The sequence below is a fragment of the Nyctibius grandis genome, chromosome Z, assembly GCF_013368605.1.
Source record: "Nyctibius grandis isolate bNycGra1 chromosome Z, bNycGra1.pri, whole genome shotgun sequence".
Lineage (NCBI taxonomy): Eukaryota > Metazoa > Chordata > Aves > Nyctibiiformes > Nyctibiidae > Nyctibius > Nyctibius grandis.
Genome location: NC_090695.1, coordinates 67894142 through 67916355, shown reverse-complemented (window position 1 = coordinate 67916355; position 22214 = coordinate 67894142). Strand labels below are relative to the sequence as shown.

The 22214-nt window shown below is 37.2% G+C and overlaps 1 protein-coding gene across 5 annotated transcripts in view; it reads right to left on the bottom strand.

The window, feature by feature from the left end:
- Positions 1-709: 709 nt before the first annotated feature.
- CDC14B (cell division cycle 14B) overlaps positions 710-22214 on the bottom strand; it is a 54232-nt gene continuing 32727 nt past the window's right edge. The window contains exons 7-14 of one of the 5 annotated variants that reach the window (XM_068422377.1): positions 21964-22026; positions 20957-21044; positions 20389-20619; positions 17547-17685; positions 17262-17415; positions 16424-16524; positions 13739-13884; positions 710-4067 (exon numbers count right to left, since the gene is read on the bottom strand). In XM_068422377.1, coding sequence (XP_068278478.1) covers positions 13773-13884; positions 16424-16524; positions 17262-17415; positions 17547-17685; positions 20389-20619; positions 20957-21044; positions 21964-22026 — 888 coding nt within the window. In that variant the 3' untranslated portion in view covers positions 710-4067; positions 13739-13772. Of the gene's footprint in view, positions 4068-7174; positions 7292-13738; positions 13885-16423; positions 16525-17261; positions 17416-17546; positions 17686-20388; positions 20620-20956; positions 21045-21963; positions 22027-22214 lie in introns of those variants that run through there. The other 4 variants (XM_068422378.1, XM_068422376.1, XM_068422379.1 and 1 more) reach the window with 4 other exon arrangements.

Here is a 22214-nt window from a genome sequence, read left to right as displayed (position 1 = left end):
TAAAACCATATCTTTGGAGCAAGTGAAAGTTTACTTGCTTGTCAAACAGGCTCTGCTTGGGGGGTGCAAATTCTGCATTTTCTAATGCAGGTAAGGTATGGGTGATTAGAAGTATTTGAGTTGGTCAATATTTTTTGCTCTTGTGTTTGGATTTTTTTTAAAAAGACTACACTTAACCACTATCAACTCTCATGCAAAAAAGAAGTGTTCCTGAAAATTTAGTTTTTACTTTTGAGAAACCTTCACCTTCATGGTAAGTATCAAAGTGTATAGTATTTAATACAATGCCTGTTTCCAAAAATGAGTACTATATGATCATAGAGGAAGGAAACATTAACTAGAGCCCCATCCATGTTTTTTACTGTTACTAGGTATCAGTATCCCAACAATTCAAATACAATTACTATTGTTTTCCAAGTGAGTCCTCTGAAATGTAGAGCCAGAAGTTCTCTATTTTTGAAATTAGAGTATATGTTCTACGGATTTGTGCTTTAATTAAAGGTTTTCAGGCAACTGAGATTCTTGCATTATTTTTCAGAGCACATATGAGTCAGTGTGGTACAGATACGATGGTTTTGTGCTGAATTCTTTTAGAATGCTGGAAATAAAAGTGAGAAAAACTGATTGTTATTTTTAATTTTACACAATTCATGTTTACAATTCTCACTATTCAGTATTTTGTATAAAATCAAATACAATATGCAGCATTTTCAAATGAGACACAAATGCATACTGAACTACTTAATATTACAAGATAATATGAAGCTTTATCTTAAAAATACCTTCAGCAAAATAAACTCCCATTCTGTCAATCCAAGTTAAAAAAATATGATTAGAAATATACAATTTAAAAATCATCAGGATGAACAGTACTGATTAGTCAAGAACTTTTAGATCTTGATAGTCTGTACATGAGTTTATGCAAGACAAACAGTCTGCAAACCATTAATATAAAAACAGTGCAACAAACTGGTGAACATCACATTTTTCTTTTTTTTTCCCCATTTTAATGCATGAGTCTCTACAAATCTTATTTTTCTGTTTTAAATCAGCAGCACTTCCTCTGTTGTCATACTGGGGGGCAAGAAGACAAGGTCTGGGTTAACATCTGAGTTAAGCTGCTGATGCTGTAATGGAAGCTAGCAATTTGACCCAAGATGCTACAGCTTTTGAGTATGTTGCATATTTTTGAGTAAGAGATCAAGAGAGAATCCATCTGTCATGTATTTGAAAGAGGGGAAAGAATTTCTAAGGAAAAACTCCTGACTGATGACAGCAGAAATAACTTTCTTCAGTTGCTCTGTGGTGCAACAGTGATGCAGCTGCTGCTGCACATTCCATTTTGGCACACAATAGTTTACAATTCAAACAATATTTAGAAACCAGGGAGTCCCTCACCCATGCCCACTCTTCATTCTTGTACTTAAGACAGCTTTGGTATGGTATAATAAAAATGCTAGACAAAGTGCTAAAAATTCAGAACAACAAACTAAGCAATACAATTAGATGGGACACAATGAGGTAATGAGTTAATTCTCTGTATAAGGCTGTTCAGAGTGTTCAACTGTAAAATCCCTTTGACATTTATGTGTTTCTCACTAAGATGCTGGATGGTGAAAGGGGTATCATGAAACACATTCAAGCCAAACATGCAGTTTTGGTATCGCTAGAGTTGCTATTGTGTATGTTTGTGCACTTGTTTTATGCAAATTTAATTCTGATGAACCTGAAAGTGCTAATGGCTCTACTGGTTACTTTAAAAAAGGCAAATTCCAATTTGAAATTTGGAAGGAGTTTCAAATAGACTGATTGTTTTTAGGTTAAAAACAAAGCTGCTAAGAGAGGAAGCTCGGCTGAGAGAAGGGCAAAGCCAAACACAGTAAATATTACTAAACCTTTCTTGTTTTGACTCTCACCCTCTTGGCTTCATTAGTTTCATCCCTTCTGCCTTCTTCCAAGATAAGAATTTTCTTCAAAAATAAACACAGATTAATATTTGCACAATATACCTACTATTGTGCTTACCTGTACTTCAGCTTTTGGGCAAGTGTCTTACTTAAAAAAAAAAAGAGAAGAAATTTTAATCACTGTATCAGGGTGAATTCTGTCCCTCTCTTTTAGGTGCTTTTCATCTAGAAGAAAATGATGGTGAGGGTGAAGGTTAAGACAAGAGCAAAAAATATTTGGAGTCTAAGCCTCAATGGTCCTTTATTTTGCAACATACAAGCCTCTTTGTTTTCTCTGTATTCCTTACTGCAAATTTTGCCTATCCAAACTCACGGATGCTACCTGTAAGCTTACTTACACTTCACATCCTGCTTCCCCTCCAACTCATGATGCTCTTGCCACCAAGTGTTTTCAAGCCAATATGTGGTCATTCATATTAGCACTGAAAAATCACCAGCCAAACAGAAAGCTTAATTTTAATTTAAAGGATGTAGATTGAAACTAGTCACTGAACTTGCCTGTTTACATTCATGAAAAGAAAATTCTTCCCCTTGCAGAGGTAATCAGTGTCTTTAAAAACTTCAGTTATTCCATTGCTTACATTTCAGATTTCTCCATTTCTTCTGCTTTCTACTGTAAAGAGTCACTAAATCAACAGATAAGTGTATCACATTTAAGGCTATGTGGTAACAGTCCTCATCTGAGGGATATGCAGCTATAAACTTCAGTTGGCAGACAAGGGTACATCACTGCAAAGCCAGCTTTGAGATTTCATAATGTGAAAAGTGGTAGGGAAAAAACGCTGCCGGTGTTTGAAGACAGTCTTGTAGTGGATGAAAGTTTCAGTCTCAGATTACTCTAAAAATTACACTGCTTTTTAACAGAGGTAAGCTGTAGTGTCTCAAAGCTAAAAAACAGTGACATCCACATGTTATCAAGTGTACCAATAAAACTCAGGAAAAATTCTTACCTTTTAGATATGGTAATCTAAAGTTTCACCTAGAAAGACTTGAAGGTAAGAAAAGAAACAGTAATGACACTTTAATATGACAGCACTGCTTTAAATGGTAAGCTGGTTTTCCTCCCCCTTAAAATCATACCAGATTTAAAGGAATTACAACTAGTGAAAAGAGCCATCGGTTGTGAACAACTAAAAATCTATTACTATTAAAAACAAGTTAATTGCTTATAGTTAGTTTTTTCAAAATAAGCCACACAAGCTTTGAAAATAAAGCACTCTTTGGTGGACAATAGTTACTTTGTGTACTCAATACTGTGGCTTCATAAAAAACTTCATACAAAATAAGAAAGAATAGCCAATTAACACAGAAGAGTACCAATACTGTAAGAAAAAAGCTTTTGTGGTTTATATTCACTCTCAAGTGGAGAACCAAGCCCAGTGTGAATGGACAACACAGATTTATATATGTAAAAGCTCCCACCATCTGTTCATTGCTGGTGGTCAGCAGCTAAGTGATTGCCATCACAATTTATACACATGCATCATACATACTAGCAAGCCCTCTTTATAATAGAGAGCTGAAGTATTTACACCTGAGTCTAAATGTACACAGATTTTGTTGGTTTTGTTTGAGGAAGCGTTAATACATTAGGAAAGTGTCTACTGAGCATGTTGACAGTTCATTTTATTCTACAAGTATGGAAGAGATTCTTCTGTTTCACTTTTGCTGAAAAAATGGAGCCAAGGTAATTTTCCTTGAATTGCATAAAGTCCCCTCTAGTCGCATCCCCTTCATTCCTGAATATCCTCTTAAACACTCGTTGCTTATTTGAAATTTAACGTAATACTGTTCTAGTCCTTGGGACGGATTGGCCGCTAAAATAAAACATATTTGAGGAAAAAAGTTAAATATGTACTCAATATGTATTTCAAGCAAACATTTCTGGCAAGGTAAAATGAGCAAACAATACTTCAAAGAAAGAAACAGAAGATAAAAATATTGGTTGTAAAGAAAGCATGGACTGGTCTGATCACAGACAATATGAAGAAAGGTTCCGTTCCATACAGAAACACAACAGAGGATTCAGAGTACCACAATTTCATTAAGCACATTTGCTGTAAAGCATTCCTTTTCTTTCTCTCCCTCTGAAGCATCAGACTGTAGGAAAAGTAGAAAGAATAGTAAAGAAACATTAATTTTTTTAAAGCTAGATTTAGATTACATATGGACAAGCTCTGAAATGCTGCAGGTAGTTCTCAGTGTTTTAACAAGGGTGCAGAAGGCTGCTTTACAATTCCCAGCAAAGCAAATGCATATGAGATTTTAAAAGCATATTAATCTTTGTTAGTTTTTGTGATATATCTCTCTGGTTAAAAGAAGTAAAGGAATCTATATGATTCATTTCTCATACATTTTCCCCCATACTCCCACTGATTTTTTCATAGTAATTTAACGTGCATTTCCTTAAGCACCTCTACCTACTAAAATTCCTTCACCACTCAAGATTTCATATCTACTCAACTATTTACTATATACAGAATCCTAATTCTGTTATGTGTGGTAACATGGAAAAGATGGTTTCATTTGCGTCTTACTATGATTCAGTTGGTTTGGATCCGATGTATGCACCTTGTTAAAATACAAACACAAACTTCTCCGTAATTGGCAGGTTTACAAGGAAGACGTCTTAACTGGAGAAACAAGGGCATCCACAGAAAAAGACTGTGGATAACACTCTAGTAATGCGATTTCTTGCAGTTCAACAGTGTTATTTAATCACAAGATATAATGTGCTACATCCACCAGTACTGGTCTTCTGTAGATGGCAGCTGGCATCTAGAGATGTTCCACAAAGGAAATGCAGTGACTGTTAGGAATAGGACTGAAATTCCCTAAATTATCTTTGCAAAGCCAGAATAGAGTGTTTTAGTTGTAAATGGCTGTTTTGGCTGAAAAATCATTCTGGGGGCATTCTATGATAGTGTCTCCAACAGTTTGAAGGATGAAATGGTAAATGAATTACTCCGCTCTGCAGATTATACTGCGTTGGGATGGGTCACAAATGTGATTTATCTACAGCAAGAATTAACTAAAATGACCTAGAGCATGAACAAATAAGATTAATGTAAAAAATACTGCAAGATGTTTCCACTGGAACATATCAGACAAGAAAATGAACGCATAAAAGTACACAGTAATGTTGGAAGTTCAGAGAAGGCAACAAGCTCTTGACAAAGACAGATGTTGGTTAGGGCATGATCTCAATTTTGTAATAATAATTATTCTCCTTTACCCTGCAATCCATTTGATCTGGAATAGGTCAATCAATTTGAGCACTATGAGGTAATGCAAACTGCACAGACTTCAAGAAATTAAAATCAACTTAAAAGAGATTAAAAACCAAAGGGATGCTTAAAAAAATGAGTGAGGTTTTGCCAAATGCTACCAGAAAAATAAAAAGACACCTACAAGATTAACAACAAGGTACTACATTCTAAAGTCCATGAAATTTTACAGTCCTACTGAAATACCCTTTAGAGGGACCAGCACCCAATCAGCCCCTCAGATGACAAGATAATTAAGAATTCCAGAACTGTGACATAACTATTTAGAACAAATTTGATTCTTGGATCCAAACATAAAGTGAAGGAAATTCTTTGACCTCAAAAGTTACAAGAAAAGAAACTGTATATGGAATGAAATATTTGGAGTAGAAGTTTTAGAAAATCCCTTAAAAAATGAAGTAGTTTATGAAGTTTGAGATCAACCTGATCCTTGGTCCTCAGAGTCGTGTATCTGGCAACACACCTAAAGGATTTCTTTAAAAATAACTGAAATCTTCTATGAACTCTATTTTAGGGATGTCGTTTCCTCCTAAGGATAGGTATTCTCATCTCACACAACACAAAGGTCAACTTGAAGGTGTGTGTTTTCCAGGAACTGAAAATCTCTGTTCAATTACCCACGTGGATGTACACAGCTACCAAGAGTTGCAAGGAACTTAAAACTGGGAGAAGCACGAAGAATAAAAACAGCAGGAAGAATCCCATCAATCTGTTTGGACCAAAACTGACATGGTGAAAAAGATGCACAATGGAGGAAAAAAACAACCAATCAAACAGGAAAACCCTGATAAATAGTTCAAATTTTTAGTAAAACATGCATTTCAGGAAAAAGATATTATTTTTAACATATTTTTAAACGAATCAACATGTAATTCATATAGCCACTGCTAAAAATTCTCTGACTAGAATTTACTGCAGTCTACTATTAAAGACTATTTTCATTGCCTGGTAGAGTGAATTTTTCATAACTCTTGATACCTTCAAGGTAGGATGAGAAAGGGGAGAGAAAAGGTCTGTGAGGAAAAAACTGCACAAGAACTTGGAATTTTCAGCAATTTTTATAAACCAAGCTATGTAATTTTTATGTTATTTGCCACCTTTTACTCTTCCCAACAAAAGTAAGTCTCCTCAGCACCTGACAGATCCATTCAAAAGTTTTTCACTATAAGCACAAGACAAATTATTTTCAATTGTAACCACTGGAAATTGCTTTGAAATTGTTTTAAGCTACACTGGCAGGCTCATCTTTGAATGACCTGGAGAGCTGCTGTAGAGGGGCATGAACACATGCACACACAAAGAAACATAGCAGTAGTGTGGCCATATGCTTCTGGGCCGAAAGGCACTTTTGGTCTTGCATGAATCCATCAGAATTTAAAATTTCATTAAGCTTTACCAAACAGGTTCAGGTCACACTCTCAGTACAAAATCTCATACCAGTATACACATGCATTTTATACACTTCACCTCTCCACTGCTACTGCATTTCAGTTGTCCATCAAATTCCTCTTAGTTTTCACTTCATATACTAATAATTGACTTAATGATATGAACAACTTTTCCACCTCTTACTCCAGGCAGAGGTTAGGTAAAGAAAGGCTTTTTTTGGTTCCTGAAATCCCTCACCTTCAGTAATTCTGACTGACATTAGGAATTACATAAATAAATAAAAATAATATTATTTATTATATAAATAAAATTCTCAAAGTTGAAAGACTGAGCAACATAAAAAAAATGACATAAGATTTAAGGTTCCAGATATTCTCAGTACATGACATAAACCATAAAATTGTTTCTCATTTCCCATTGCTAGGAGGAGGAGTTGAACTGTGGCAAAAGCTCCTGTCAGCAATGGATATGCCAGCTCAAAGTATTTGCCTAGAGAACAGTTACTGGATCCATAAAGAGGTTAAATCTCACCTTTTTAAACTGTTTTTTCTTGCAGCAGACCTGGTAGTTCTTTTAGTAATGTCTGTACTGTCAGAAATGCTAGGTTCAGAGGTTTTATTTTTCTGAACACTGGACTGCAGAATTACTCTGAAAAGAGTAGGAAAAAAGAAAGATTATAAAACCTGAAAGTTTCTAGAAAAACACTGAAAAGAGGATATTTCCGTTGCAGCAGAGCTAACAAGTATCAGCTGGCTTTTCACAAATCATTCTGAAAAGCAAATTGTTCTGTCTGAAAGACATCCTTCTCTTTGTAACATCCTTGTTATAATTATGGTAGTACAAGTTGTTTCATTAGGAGCATAGCAGTTTGTTTTGTTGGTTTGTTTTTTGTTTGGTTTTTTTTTTTCGCTTTCAAGGAATGGATTAAATTAGTGGTTTTGAATTCCCTGTTAGGTTTTTGGAAGACAAAAAGCTAAGAAATTGTATTTTAAATTACTGCAAAAAAAACAAAAAGAGGAGAAAATCTGAAGTATGCAACAAAAACATACATTATTTTCCAGACTGACACAGAAAAGAAATCAGAAAAAAACCCAAGTAATTCAATTTGTGAAGATCAAAGTCTAAATCTCCGGCAATTAACCAAGAGAAAGACCCTTCAAATACAGTAGACTAGGAAAATCATTGCATATGTTGGCATTTTGTGCTTACAGGGAATTACTACACCATACTCAAAACTCAGCTTTACATGCTGGTTGTGCTCAACTGCTTCTCTGGAAGACTCTAGAACAATAAGCTCAACATGAGCAGGCAGTGTGAACTTGCAGCCCAGAAGGCCAACTGTATCCTGGGCTGCATCAAAAGAAGTGTGGCCAGCAGGTCAAGGGAGGTGATTCTCCCCGCTCTACTCTGCTCTTGTGATACCCCACCTGGAGTACTGCATCCAGCTCTTGGGACCCCAACATAAGAAGGACATGGAGCTGTTGGAACGAGTCCAGAGGAGGGCCACAAAGATGATCAGAGGGCTGGAGCACACCTCTCCTGTGAAGACAGGCTGAGAGAGTTGGGGCTGTTCAGCCTGGAGAAGAGAAGGCTCTGGGGAGACTTTCTAGCAGCCTTCCAGTACCTGAAGGGGGCCTACAGGAAAGCAGGAGAAGGGCTTTTTACAAGGGCATGTAGTGATAGGATGAGGGGGAATGGTTTAAAACTGAAAGAGAGCAGATTTAAATTAGATACTAGGAAGAAATTCTTTCGTGTGAGGGTAGTGAGACACTGGCACAGGTTTCCCAGAGAAGTTGTGGCTGCCCCTCCCTGGCAGTGTTTAAGGCCAGGTTGGATGAGGCTTTGAGCAACCTCGTCTAGTGGAAAGGTGTCCCTGCCTGTGACAGGGGGGTTGGAACTAGATGATCTTTAAGGTTCCTTCCAACCCAAATCATTCCATGATTCTATGATTCTATTAATATATTGACTATTTCCTAAACAGGCAGATAAATCCTGGTGTTGCTTACATCTGTAACAAAAGAACTCCAGACTGTTAAATGCAAACAACTATTTTTAGCCACCAGCCAACTGGTTCACAGGGAGACCATGTCTTGTGTATTCCTAAATACTTGTAGTGAATTTATGATACTACAGAGACAAAAAGTGACAACTGTCAATGGAGTCCACAGATATCTGTTTAGTGCAACATTTTATACATCTATTCCCTAGTCATACCATCTGTGGAAGTTTCCAACTATAACACTATGCATCAGTTTAGAGATTCAGAGCTAAGAGTAACTTAGCTATTACTGTTTATTCCCCTGCTGTTATTGGACTCTAATTTTCAGTGGCTTCACTGAGTTCATCTGTATCAGCAGATTATATTAGACCAGAAATCAAAAACTTCATTATTATATAAACTGCAGTCTAGTTGATTAATACCCTGAAGAAACCATTTTCAAGGAATCCTAGATATGAACATAAAACGTAGCTTATGGAGCAAAAGTGGACAGACATGCATGGGAGAAAATACGAGTATTTTCATACTCACATAACATATTCACCAAAAACAGAAATGGAAAAAAAAACCCCTTGCTTTCACTGTTTTATACAGGTTTAAGACCAGAATTAGAATATGCATTGGAGAGAACACAGTTTAATCTAAAATAAATTCTTTACAGCAATAAAACAGATCAGCAGCCTTATTTACCACATACTTCTAGACTGTTTAGCAAATACATGACTACAGAACCACAAAGCTCAAGAATTTTAAATTTCTACTTGAACAAATCTCTCTTAATATTTCAGACTTCGAAGATCTTGTCACTTGATTTGCAAAAGTCCAAACCAAACCATCTTCCATTCCTCTGAGATAAGAGACAAGATTGTAATGGCAAGTACTATCAAAATGCAAAGCAAATTCTACTGTAAATACAATACATTCAAAGTCGGAGGAATCGGTTATTTGAGAGGTTCAAAACAAAAACCAGATACCTTCAACATCATATCATACTTCTGTAGAGAACACAAATTCTTCTAACAAAAATCTGTCTTACTTGCATGCTCAAGGTGAAAAGGTTCAAAACCCAGGAAGTTCACTTTATAATTTCTATTGTGCTTGTAAACCAGTTCTAACAAGTTCTAATACTAAAACTTAAAATTCTCTTTTCAGTGCCACAGTTGTCATACAATATGAACAAATTTGGGCTACTGCACTTTCAACTAAGCTTTAAAAATTACACCAGTGGTGAAAAAAAGACTTTCATTGTACCTTTTATTTGTGCCACTAGCAACTTCCAGGACTGAATGGACAGAAACAGAGCTGGCTTAACTGTATAACACGTAGTCACTAAAATATAAGCATGACCAAATCATGGAACATGCTGATTTATTAGTGCTCATGCAGACAGAAATATGGAAAAATCGTGTTTTCTCCTTAAATATATACTGTCTCTCTGTATAAAATGCATGTAATGTACATATAAAAGAAAGCAAGAATTATTGCAACATGATCTAACGGCTATAATCTTTCTCTTACAGGTGTCCATTCTTTCTGGATACCAGAAGTTCAGAAAACAGGTCAGTATACATGGCTTAAACCCATATATTTATATAATATGAACTGAAACACTATGAAGTGTTAAAGATATCATCTTGCACAAAGATTTAAATATTTGTCTTTTCAACATATCATAGGTAAATCATTACTTCCCACAGAATTTCATTTTATCTGTTCAAAACAAAGAAAGAGAAGAAGAGAGTTTCTACATGGTAATGTTTTTATAAAAACAGTCAACATATATAACTGCACCTTAAAAGCAAACCAACCACAACATTATCCTCTTAAGGTTTCTGTATCTACCAAAGGGTAGGGAGCGAAGGAGCTGGCTTACGGGATCAGCTCAGAGCCAGCTGTGAGCATGGTAGAACCTTTAACAACATCTGCTCTTCAGTAGATATGTCATTTTTACATCTCAGCAATACACAACTTCACACGGCTCCCCAAGAGTAAAGATTAGTGGAAATCCCTGTGAACTGAACATTTGCTGAATGATCAGACATGTTTAAATCTGACTAAAATTGTGGACTTCTAAGGCTGATAGCACCTCAAGGAAGACAGACGAGGTCCCATTTACACCATCGTCTGACATGGTGTTACAACTAAACACCCAGAGCTGCCTTTGGGCCCAACAACTGTCAGCTTAGGAGCAGTAACAGTGCTACCAGAGCTTTTATTAGAATGCTACTGCATACATGTTTAAGGTAAGAGAAGAAACTACCTTTAATGCATGGAATTTTGATTTAACACAATTAGACTAGCAGCCTCACTTGACAGTGGGTTTGATAGGTTTTATAATGGACATGACATGAGGCCACAGTAGAGGAAGTCCTCCCAAAATCTCAGCACAAAACCAATCCTAAACTATATTAGAGAAGGGTAAGATCCTCAGGACACCTACCTCACTGCTTTGTAACTGTTCATGTAAAATAGCATGTCATGCTGTACATGACAACAACCAACTTCCAGAAACATCAGCAGAAAGTGCATCTGATCTACACAAAGTTTTTCTAACTCAATGAAATATGATTTTTTAAAAAAAAAAAAAGAAAAAGCAGAACATTTCCTAAACACAGGCTACAGGATGCTGTAATAGCCACGCTACTAAAATAGGTAACACATATATTGTAAGAATTTTTCATCTCCAGTTAATCTGTAATGGAAGCATCACTTGGTAGTTCTGAACCTAATACACTCCCCAAACACCACACCATTTTATACACTACTTTCTTATTCAAGCTAATATATTGGCCTTTAAACAAAACCAAACCTGCTTAAATGGAACACTGTTTGGGTCAGTAGCATCAGCTTTTAAATAGCTCACAACTTTTTTTCACTATTTAACTCCGAGTGGGGTGGGGGGACAGGTACACCACCAGGACACAAAAGCCCAAACCCCACAACCGAAGACAAAATCCACAAAACTTGAAATGCCAGCAAGGTAATACATCTTGGTAATATATCTTGGAGAGAAATCAATCCACACAACAAGCTTTTTTAAAAGAAAAATGATTACAGTATCCTAGGGAGGGATGAAGGGAAGAGAGATTACACAGAAGCATGTCTTCTCTGACCTGTGATGGGCATTTTACTCTTGCCAAGGCTACCTGTTTTATGAGGTCTGTCAAATGCAATATTGCTTTCTCCTTCATGACCTCATGGCTTTTAGGAAAATAGGCCTGAGACCTCTACCACTGTTCCAAGTCATCGATAGGCAACAAGTGATGGGTACTCTTCAGTCTACAGTGCTCCAGCCAACAGGAATGCCAGGCTAGCCTGGAGAGATTCACGATCCTGACTGATCTTAAAACACAAAGGACACTAGCTGCATAATGGAGAGAACGTTAATCTAGCTTTTAAGAAAAGCTTAAGCATTTTCTCCTCCCAGATATAAACCAACATTGTATGATTGTCAATCCTGGATATGAGGCAGCCAGCACCAGTAACCCAGTTGCTTGCATTGTGACACATTTACCAACATGAAACAGTCTTTTCTTTTTCCCTCTAGCAAGGGAGTTTTTAGACAGAACACAGAAACCGTAAGAGAAAGAAAGGATGATAGTTGAGTGAAACTGATCTTACAGTACAGGAAAACAAAGGACAGATTGTTTCAGTTTAGCTTTTTAGTCTGTGTTTAGAAATCTGAGGTCTGACTTCTGAAAAAACACTGAGACAAGAAATACTGCTACATTCAGCGTAAAACTTTGAAAACAAGCCTCTCACTTAAGTATGTTCTTTGGCAAAGTTAGGTACCAATGGAAAAAAAAACCAGCTAAAGAGATCTTTAGGGGTTTTTTTTCTCCAAAAGAATAGATTAAGATGACTTCAGCTAAGGCTAACAGGATAACTAGGTTGTCCACAGTCTCCCAGTTCTCATTCTTTAGTTATTAGGTCATTTACTGTAGCTGAAGGAGTCCCAGGCCTTTTAAACGTGTGGACAAAAAGTTGCAAGGCCAACGGTAAGAAGGATGGAAACTCTTAACCTTAATGTTTTGCCAGGAGAGAATGCCTCTTCTTACTTAGTACTCTGGCGTAAAACACTTTTTCTGACCTATTCTTTCTCTGAGAGCACCAAAGTTTCAAGCATTCACCCAAAGTAACCATTTCGCTTTGAGGGTGGTGGTGGTGGCACAGCTCCAGGGAGACACAGTAGCAAGCAAAAAGTTCCTGTTTGGGTTTCCTGGCAGTATGGTGTGCTGCCAAAGTTTTGTTTGGCCAAAAGATGGATGTTGTCATTTGATGAAAACATTGTACCTTTTAAGTGGAAGAAAGGCACAGCAATCATTGCAACCACTCTCACAAAAGCAGAGTGGAGAAAGAGTGAAAACTGTACTCAATGAACTAATATGTTTTTAATGCTTTACTCAGCTCCTGAATCCAAGTAACACAAAGAAGTGATTTACCTAGTCTCATAAAGCTCTAAAAAAAAATAATTGAGAACAAAAGAAGATGAAACTAGATTGGCTGGGTAAACAAGTGAGTCTTTACCTAATACTGCAACCTGCCTCATCTTCTGTTATGTTAAAAAGGAAAAAAGAAGTCCCATTTTACTGCCTCTTATGGCATATAATACTATAATCTCTTAGTAAAATCAAAGACCTGTGGATGTTTCTAACATATTCTAATTCTTGGCATTTCACGTGAGTAAAGCCATCCTGTAGGAAACTAAGCTCCTTTGAAAGTTCACGAATTTCAAAGTAAAACTGGAGTTAACATCTTCATTTGCAATATGCAAAAGACAGGATTGTATTTTAAAGCAGTACTTTTTACTTTTTACAAATATAGTTTTGCTTATTTGCAGGAGCATGCAGAGAAGAAAGGCTTCAAAATTATAAATTATCTAATTATAAAAGCTTTGCACCTTTTTGTATTGCAAGCCAGCCATAAAAATCACTCAGTTATTCCAAATAATACATACAAAAATACAACAAAGCCAGAGCAGTGAAATTGACTCTTGCAACAAAGCCAGTAAGAAACATGATATGAAAACATGCATTTATGAGACATACTAGACAGAAAGCGTGAGCTATTGTAGAGAAATGGAATGGGACACTTACACAGTGGCTCTCTCTCAGGGGGTCCTGATGGTTACTATGTTCTTAAACCATCTAGACAGAATAGCAGGCTGGGCAGAAGGGAGCCACATACAATCCACCAGATGACAATGCTACACAGTGTAGACACCAGCATAGCTAGGAGCCATCTAAAAAAGGGGTTGGAGGGGGAGGAAAAGATGAACAAAAATTCAAAAGCAAAAGCTATTGGTGCATTTTAGCTTGTTTCAAGTTCTACAACAGCACAGTGCTCTATAACCTTTGCGAAGCATCTTTTACTTTCTATGATTGTAACAATCCATGCAACCATAAACTGCCAAATGTAGTATCCACATGTTGCTGGAATCAAAGCAAATTTTCTGAAATCCTCACTAAAGTCATCTATTCTAAAGAAAGTCTGTATCACTCTTCTGAAAATAAGTGCATGCTGGAGCAGTACAACTCTGACCACTTGCTGCCATCTCTTACACAGTTTGATCAGGCTGTATTCATACATCCTACTTCAAAATCACATGTTTTAATACCAAAATATCAGATCAGAGACAGATCAGTTTGTAGGAACAAACAATTTATGTGAACACCAAGATGATGGGGTATATTACCTTCCTGTGTTCAAAGTAGCAAAAGCTAATTCATAATCCTTTGCCAAAGGTGCAGAATACTGCTAATTAGAACATATACAAAGTATCCATTCATCAAAGCATATAGAGTTTATACAACCAACTTCAATAAACATTAACAAACATTATACGCAAATCCCTTGCAACTTAAAATGTAAGCAATGCCTCTAGCTCTCAAAGGCACTAACTGTTCCAGCCTCTGGTGCTTTTGTTTTGCCTTTTTTTTTTCCCCTTCTCTGTGAAATAAAACTACATAGAGGATTTAGAAGCTTTTTTTTGTTTGCTTAGGTAAAATTAATCAATTTCACTGCAAGATTAATTATTTTTAACAGTCTGAACTAAAAGGGAAAAAGACTGGCACCTCTTCTAGTAGGGAAGACTTCTGACTCAGGTAGGGTGCCTAAATATTCCTAGTGATATTTTGGTTTGATAATAGTAACACGAAGAATGTAAGAAGTCATACCTTCATTTTTCACTACATTATTTCAGTACAAGATGCAAACCATACAAATAAGTCAGGGGAACAGAAGGAGGGAAATTCCAACTCCCTGTGCCACAATGCACACTAGAAAAAACAACTATAAGCTCTAGATCAATTATTTTAACTCTACAGAAGTACAAGCTAACTCGTTTTAATTAGAGCAGCCACGTTGCAGAATGCTTCATGAATGGCATAATATATTAATAGTTGATAGGCTTTCCGCATATTAAGACAATGGCTCTGAATAGATTATCATACAGCCTACAATCATTCTATGGAACATACGATAAATAACACAACCTTTATTACATGACTTAAAAGTACCTTTCATGAAAAAATATTACAAAGTGGAAACTAAGGCACTATGTGTCTTAGAAACTAATGTGCAAGGTAGCTGTTTTTTACTGTGCTATTTGAAGTAACTGAGGTGATGTGTTTTGGGGTTTTTTTAATGTCGGTTGGGTACAGGCTTTGTTCTGAATCTGTTGTTTCTTATATGATTGCCTGTGTAAATGTGATCATGAACAAAAGAGAATATTTTAAAACAGAAGCCCAATTCATACATAGCAATGTGTGAGGGTTTCCAAAGACACATTCCTTTACCTTCAGCACATTCTTACTACATACCTCCCACTTTTTCTAGAAGTCTGATGACACTGTTTGGTCTTGAAAAAAAAAACGAAAAAGGAAAAAAAAAAGGCCAGCAGCTAGCAGCATCATCCCCTACAGAAAGACAGCACAACAAAAGCCAAGTTGCCTTTGGTCTGTGACTCTGATGCTGTGTTATTTGGAAAAATCTGACAGCCAGGGGTCACCATTCCTTTCCTTAGCAATCAAATGAGATCCAGATACACCTTGTAAGTCTTGCATTCTCTCGTAGTTTATGTAAGGGCAGACAGAAGGTTTTTCTACCTACAGTTGCCACAAGCTACAACAGATGTAAAGGTGACTACGGACTTCCTTTTACAGGTGGTGTTCCGTAGCTGTCTAAAACAAAGAGACTACCATACCAGCTTCCCTGACAGAAATGCACTCTTTTGAATTTATTTACTGAAATAGTGCTACTCCCTGCCTTCCAGATCTACCAGCCATTATCCCAAAGCCCACAAGATTTAGTGGAAGTTCCTCTTCAAGGAAGAGGAGATGAAAGGAAGCTAAAGATTATTCTTTAAACTCTTCTCCTTAGGTAGCTGACTTTACTTCAAAAAACAGCGCGTAACTTAATTCAGCCGATCAAACACCACCACATGGAGCCATATTCTTCCATTTTTATACTACCACAGGGAAGACAAGGGAATGTTTGTGATAAAACTAAAAGCATTCAGAAATACTATGAGAGCTTGTAAAGCACAGACTACTGGAATCAAAAACAATGCAGAAAACTAGAAACTGAGTAATGCAGTTCTTCAACCAAGTTCTCCTGCCTCTTTAGTGCTCACCAAGCCTTCAAAGAAACAGTGAAATCTCATGCTTGTTTTAAAAGAGTAAAAGCAGCCTTGGCAACAAACTTTTGGGGGCAAAGGGAAGTATGCATAAAGAAGAGGATAAAAGTATTTCTGGCATTTATACGTTCAGAAACTGACTTACGTTAGCGGAGATGCAGCTGGAGCTTTTGCCTGCCTTCTACTTTTCAGAGCACGAAGCTTATCACCTTGTGTTACGCAGTTTGTTTCATCTTCATCACTGTACTGGATAAGCGAAGGCGGAGAAGGGATAGAACAAGATTAAAATATAGACACTTAGACTAAGAATTAACTTCATCTTAGAAGTTAGAATTTTCCCAACAGGAAAGTTTGCCAGCATAAAATCAAGGGAAATTCACTTGCATAACCACAATTCTGTTCTTTCCAGTTTGTTTGCTGCTTTTAAACCTGTAAACTGTTAAGTGGTGTTATGAATTACATGCATCAGAATGTTGTCTACCTTTAAAACAGTGGAAACATCAAATCTTTGCTTAGGTACAGCACAATCTTCACTCAAGTATTTCCCTCCTTCACTTGCCTTTTTAAGACAGCAGTACCGTTTTTTTTAAAAGGCAGCATCAAAAGGCATTATAGAAGTTGCAATTACTTAGAAACTAAAAAGAGCAAAAAACCTTTCATCCCTTCCCTTTAAACAAACACAGTGAAGTAAGAGACAACCCAAAGCAAAATCACAATGGTTTTGATTGTATATCATGAGTACTTTCTTTGTTCTACAATATTTACCTAATTACTAAATTATGATAAGGATGCTCCTAGTTCACCTGTGTACTGCCCTTCATTTTTCATACTTGCTGTCCCCCCATATCCCTTGACACAAAAAGGGCAAACAGAAAAAGAATCTCATTAACATAGTTTTACTGTACCCACAGGTCTGTTCAGAACCTGAGAGATTCTCAACAGCAGTTACAACTTTTACAAGACCACAATATTCGGATGGTTACCAGTTCAATGTCCTTTCGGATAGTTCTCCTGTTTCTCATGTCATTAATTGAAATATCATCTACTCCTGACAGAATTCTTGTTACAGCAATTTTACGGTTTCCTTTCAACTTTGCACGGAAAATATCTCCTTCTGTCCAAAGTTCTGCCTGTTTGCTATCATAACATGGAAAAAAAAAGCCCAAAGCACAACAAATTAACACCAAAGATTATTAAGTGTACAATAAAAGAAGAAAAAAAAGACATCTAGATCTATTTTTTAAATCATTTATAGTCAATCTACTTACTCCATAAGGAAGTGTTGTTGTGGTCCAATCACTGAACCAGGTCTATTTATTCTAATCCAGGCAATAGTTTCAGCAGCTGTCATCCGATAATGCTTCATAATATAACAGGCAATAAGTGTGCCAGTTCGTCCAAGACCAGCTGTGTAAGAAAAAGAATGGCTTCTTTTATATACCCATCTTCATCTGGAATCTGCTGCAGCTACACACATTGTTACTTGGACAAATAGTTACTTGCCTAGTTTATTAAACAAACCTGTTACTGGTCAAACTTGGTAAGTGCAACTCACCTTTTGAATGTTTTTCCCATATAGAAGGTTACTAACATATTGTTCGTATGTTGTTTGAGTGAGGTAATCTTCCAAAGCCAGCGACTTTACAAACATACGTAAGTCTATCTATCTTTATTTACCTATCTTATAAAAATGTATATGGGAACAGGAATGTTTTTATGCATGGGATAAAAGAGCTGGCTTTTTTCCAAAATTCTCAAAGCACCTTCTTGCAAATTGATTATACATTGCACTGAAACCAGTTGATCTTCCAATCCCTCCTCTAACTAATCTCTTACTTTAGTTGCCAAGGAAAAAGAGTTATGGTCAATGGCTCGATGTCCAAGTGGACACCAGTGATGAGTGGCGTTCCTCAGGGGTCGGTATTGGGACTGGTCCCATTTAACATCTTTGTCAGCGACATGGGACAGTGGGATTGAGTGCGCCCTCAGCAAGTTTGCTGACACCACCAAGCTGCGCAGTGTGGTTGACACGCTGGAGGGAAGGGATGCGATCCAGAGGGACCTTCACAGACTTGAGAAGTGGGCCCGTGAGAACCGCATGAAGGTCAATAAGGCCAAGTGCAAGGTCCTGCATGTGGGTCGGGGCAATCCCAAGCACAAATACAGGCTGATTGGAGAATGGATTGAGTGCAGCCCTGAGGAGAAGGACTTGGCAGTGATGGTTGACGAGAAGCTCAACATGAGCCGCAGTGTGCGCTTGCAGCCCAGAAGGCCAGCTGTATCCTGGGCTGCATCAAAAGCAGCGTGGCCAGCAGGTCGAGGGAGGTGATTCTGCCCCTTTGCTCTGCTCTCGTGAGACCCCACCTGGAGTACTGCATCCAGCTCTGGGGCCCCCAACATAAGAAGGACATGGAGCTGTTGGAGCGAGTCCAGAGGAGGAGGGCCACGAAGATGATCAGAGGGCTGGAGCACCTCTCCTATGAAAACAGGCAAGTAGTGACAGGACGAGGGGGAACGGTTTTAAACTGAAAGAGGGTAGATTTAGATTAGGTATTAGGAAGAAATTCTTTACTGTGAGGGTAGTGAGACACTCGAACAGGTTGCCCAGAAAAGTTGTGGCTGCCCCCTCCCTGGCAGTGTTCAAGGCCAGATTGGACGAGGCTTTGAGCAACCTGGTCCAGTGGAAAGGTGTCCCTGCCTGTGGCAGGGGGGTTGGAACTAGGTGATCTTTAAGGTCCCTTCCAACCCAAACCATTCTATGATTCTATGAAAAGACAAATTTTGCAACAAGCAAGTCTGCGTACTAGCCAACACAGGCAAAAAGTACTCCAGAATGAGGAACATTCTTTGCCCTCAAAACAGCTCTATTTACCTTGGGAAACATGAGAAGGAAAGGAGGACAGCTCCAGCTAAGTGTCTCCTCTCCTCTATCACCTGCTGTAAATGTCAAACCACACATCACCTTCTCTCATTTAACAAGCAACTGATCAACACCAGTGCAAAATCTTCAGTATAGCCCAACAGCCAAGACAACCACACATCACTTTCCATGCCTTGCCCAGCTTTAAGAACTGGCTATAGCATTCTACTCTTTCTCAAGAGTAAGAGCAGGCTGAGGAACATAAGGTAGCCAAGACAGCATTCGTATAATGAATATCAAAGAACATCTTAATTTCAATGAAAACAAAGCACTTGTATCACTGATGTTCAATAATCAGGCATAATTGATTAAACAATATGCCCAAATTTATCAACTTAGTGGAGAGTAAGAGTATGCACTTGCCTCCCAACAGTCAAGATGATGTTTTTACTAATTCTCCCACTTCACAGTACAATCCTGTTAAACATGCAGCAAATGGATGGCAGATCGAGCAAGAAAAATGCAGTCTGCAGGTCCCAAGCAAATGGTTTAAGAAAAGGCCTTTCTCCTTCAATCACAGCATTATCAGGTACTCTAGTGAGGCAAAGCTTGTGGAGAACAAATGTCTGATAGAGTATTAAAGGTGGTGTGGAAAGGGAAACATAGTTCCTCTAGGAACACAGAAAACTGCATCTTTATACCAGCTGCATTGGGCATGCTCTGAATATCTTTTCCTTAGCAAGTCTAACTGGAGGAACAGATATTCAGAGCATGCCCAGTGTAACTAGGATAAAGGGTTTCTGAGGCATGAACATTTCTGTGGTTCTGGAAGAACACTCATACTTTATGAGGAATCTCCTCAAAAAGCTGCATTGATATTTTCAAAAGTTCATGACTTGGTATATTTAAATGTGTATTTTCAGAAAGACCTATAAACCTTGCCAGGACTTCAAATTCCTCCTCAAAAGCATCCTGTGAAAGTACTAACACTTTCTAGCAGAAAGAGCTGTTAATATTGGCAAGCTCACTTTCCCCAACCTCATTCTTGGAAACAGCTGGGAAGATTTTTCTGGAACTTAAAAAAAATTAGAAGATGAAGTGCAGAACAGAAGCACAGAAAGAATTTGTATGAAAAAGTTGCAGTTTGGCAGAGATGTTAATAACTAGATATAATGGAATTCTAGTGCAAAATACCTCAGGAACTGTAACTATAAGCATCACTTGTAATATAAATTGTTTTTACACTATACCTTTGCAATGAACAGCTATAACACCTTCAGCATTTTCACAAATATTTAGAAATGTTTTAACTATAGTATCACTAGGTGTGCTTCCATCAACAAAGAAGAGGTCAAAATGCTCAAATCCAGCATCTGTAAATCGTTTGGCATCATACAGTTTTTTGTTGAGGCGTATTATAGTGGTGACCTTATGTTTCCTGAAGTATGGGAAATAAGCCTCTGGAGCATGATGGGGGTAGCCTATTCAAAAAAAGAAGGGGAAAAAAAAAGCAGAGAGTAAGACTCAAATTACAGAAATAAACAGACTCAAAAACAAGAGATGAAAACACTTTCAAAATAGAACTCATGTTCAACATAAAGAAACAGACTAACTGAAAATGGAATTTTAACATAATCACCTAGGTCAGATACAATTAAACCAAGCATTAAAATTTTACTGCCAGGGTTCTTATAAAAGAAAAAGAGCCAAGGAAAAAACACACTGTTTGAGGAACAATTTTTAAAGCTTGTTCTTACTGATAACAATCAACTAAGAAAGCAGTGGGCTTGTGTCCCCCACCTCCTTTTTTAAGCATACCATTTTCAATTTTACTTCTTGAATGAGGTCCACTGAAGGCAATGAATTTGTTTGGTATTATCCAGTTAAAATCTCCATTTTCTGCTCTCTGTCAAGAGAAAATGCTTGGTTTATCATTATCCCTGTATTTTCAGGCTTTTCCTTATTGTTTCAATATACATGCTAGATAGAAGTGATGTACAATTTTTGCCAAAGGAAGTTATGTTATTTGCCTGCTTTCTGTTCCATTGTGAGGATGCCAGATGCTCTCAACCTCACTTTTCTTGCCTGTGTTCTCCTCTTTCTAAATTAGAGTTTTAGAACAACACAAGTGATGCCGTTCAGATAAAGGGCAACTTCCACTTTTTAAATTTTTATAGGTTTCTAAACTATGACCTTGGCCTTATCTCTGTTCACAATTTAAATAATGATTTTTTAGATTCTAAGAACACTTAATTTTCTCTTTACAGATAACTGGCAGCTTTGCATTTCTGAGACTGCATAAAGTCAAGAGTTGCACTCTTTCATCGTCACATTCGTTTCCCATGCCCCAAAGTGAATTTTATAGGCTTGGAGTTTCCCAGCCCTGTTTCCTTCTTTACCTCAAAGGGTGTTATTATACCTTTGCCATGTGTTCATAGATACATACTTTAATCGTTCTCCAGAATTCAGTTAGACTTGGACTTGTATGCCCTCAAGTTTCTCAAGACTGCTCAAGCATATGCATGACCTCTAAAAGGTGGCCAAATTCCCACTCCCTGATCATCTTCCAGGGCTTTAGTAATAATGGAAAAATGTATTTATTTCCATTTTGTTTTCTGCTTTCTCCCCCACGTTTGAGACTGACTATGCTTAAATCTGAATTTTAATATTCTCTTTCTGACCACACACCTTTATTTAACAATTAAAGTTTAAAGAGACAAAACAGAAATGGAACCTAATACTATAAAAAAATAGCACATATTATAAACAATCATCTTAGCATTAATAAGAGCAAACAAATCAGAAGATTGATACTGAACACTTACTTCATAATGCTCATATTCATTCACATCAAATGTATTGAAATCAACGAAACCGTATTGCAAAGCCTAAAATTCAGAATACAGCTTTTAATAAAGACAACACCTTTTCAATGAGGACAGTTTACCACTCTTTTAGGTTACGGTTACTGAAAGCCCCTTAATACCTGTTCTACTCTTTCAGAGAGATTTCTTCATATATTTGAAAAAATACAGATCAACTCAGTCTTGGTTCAAAACAGATTTGTAAATTTTAA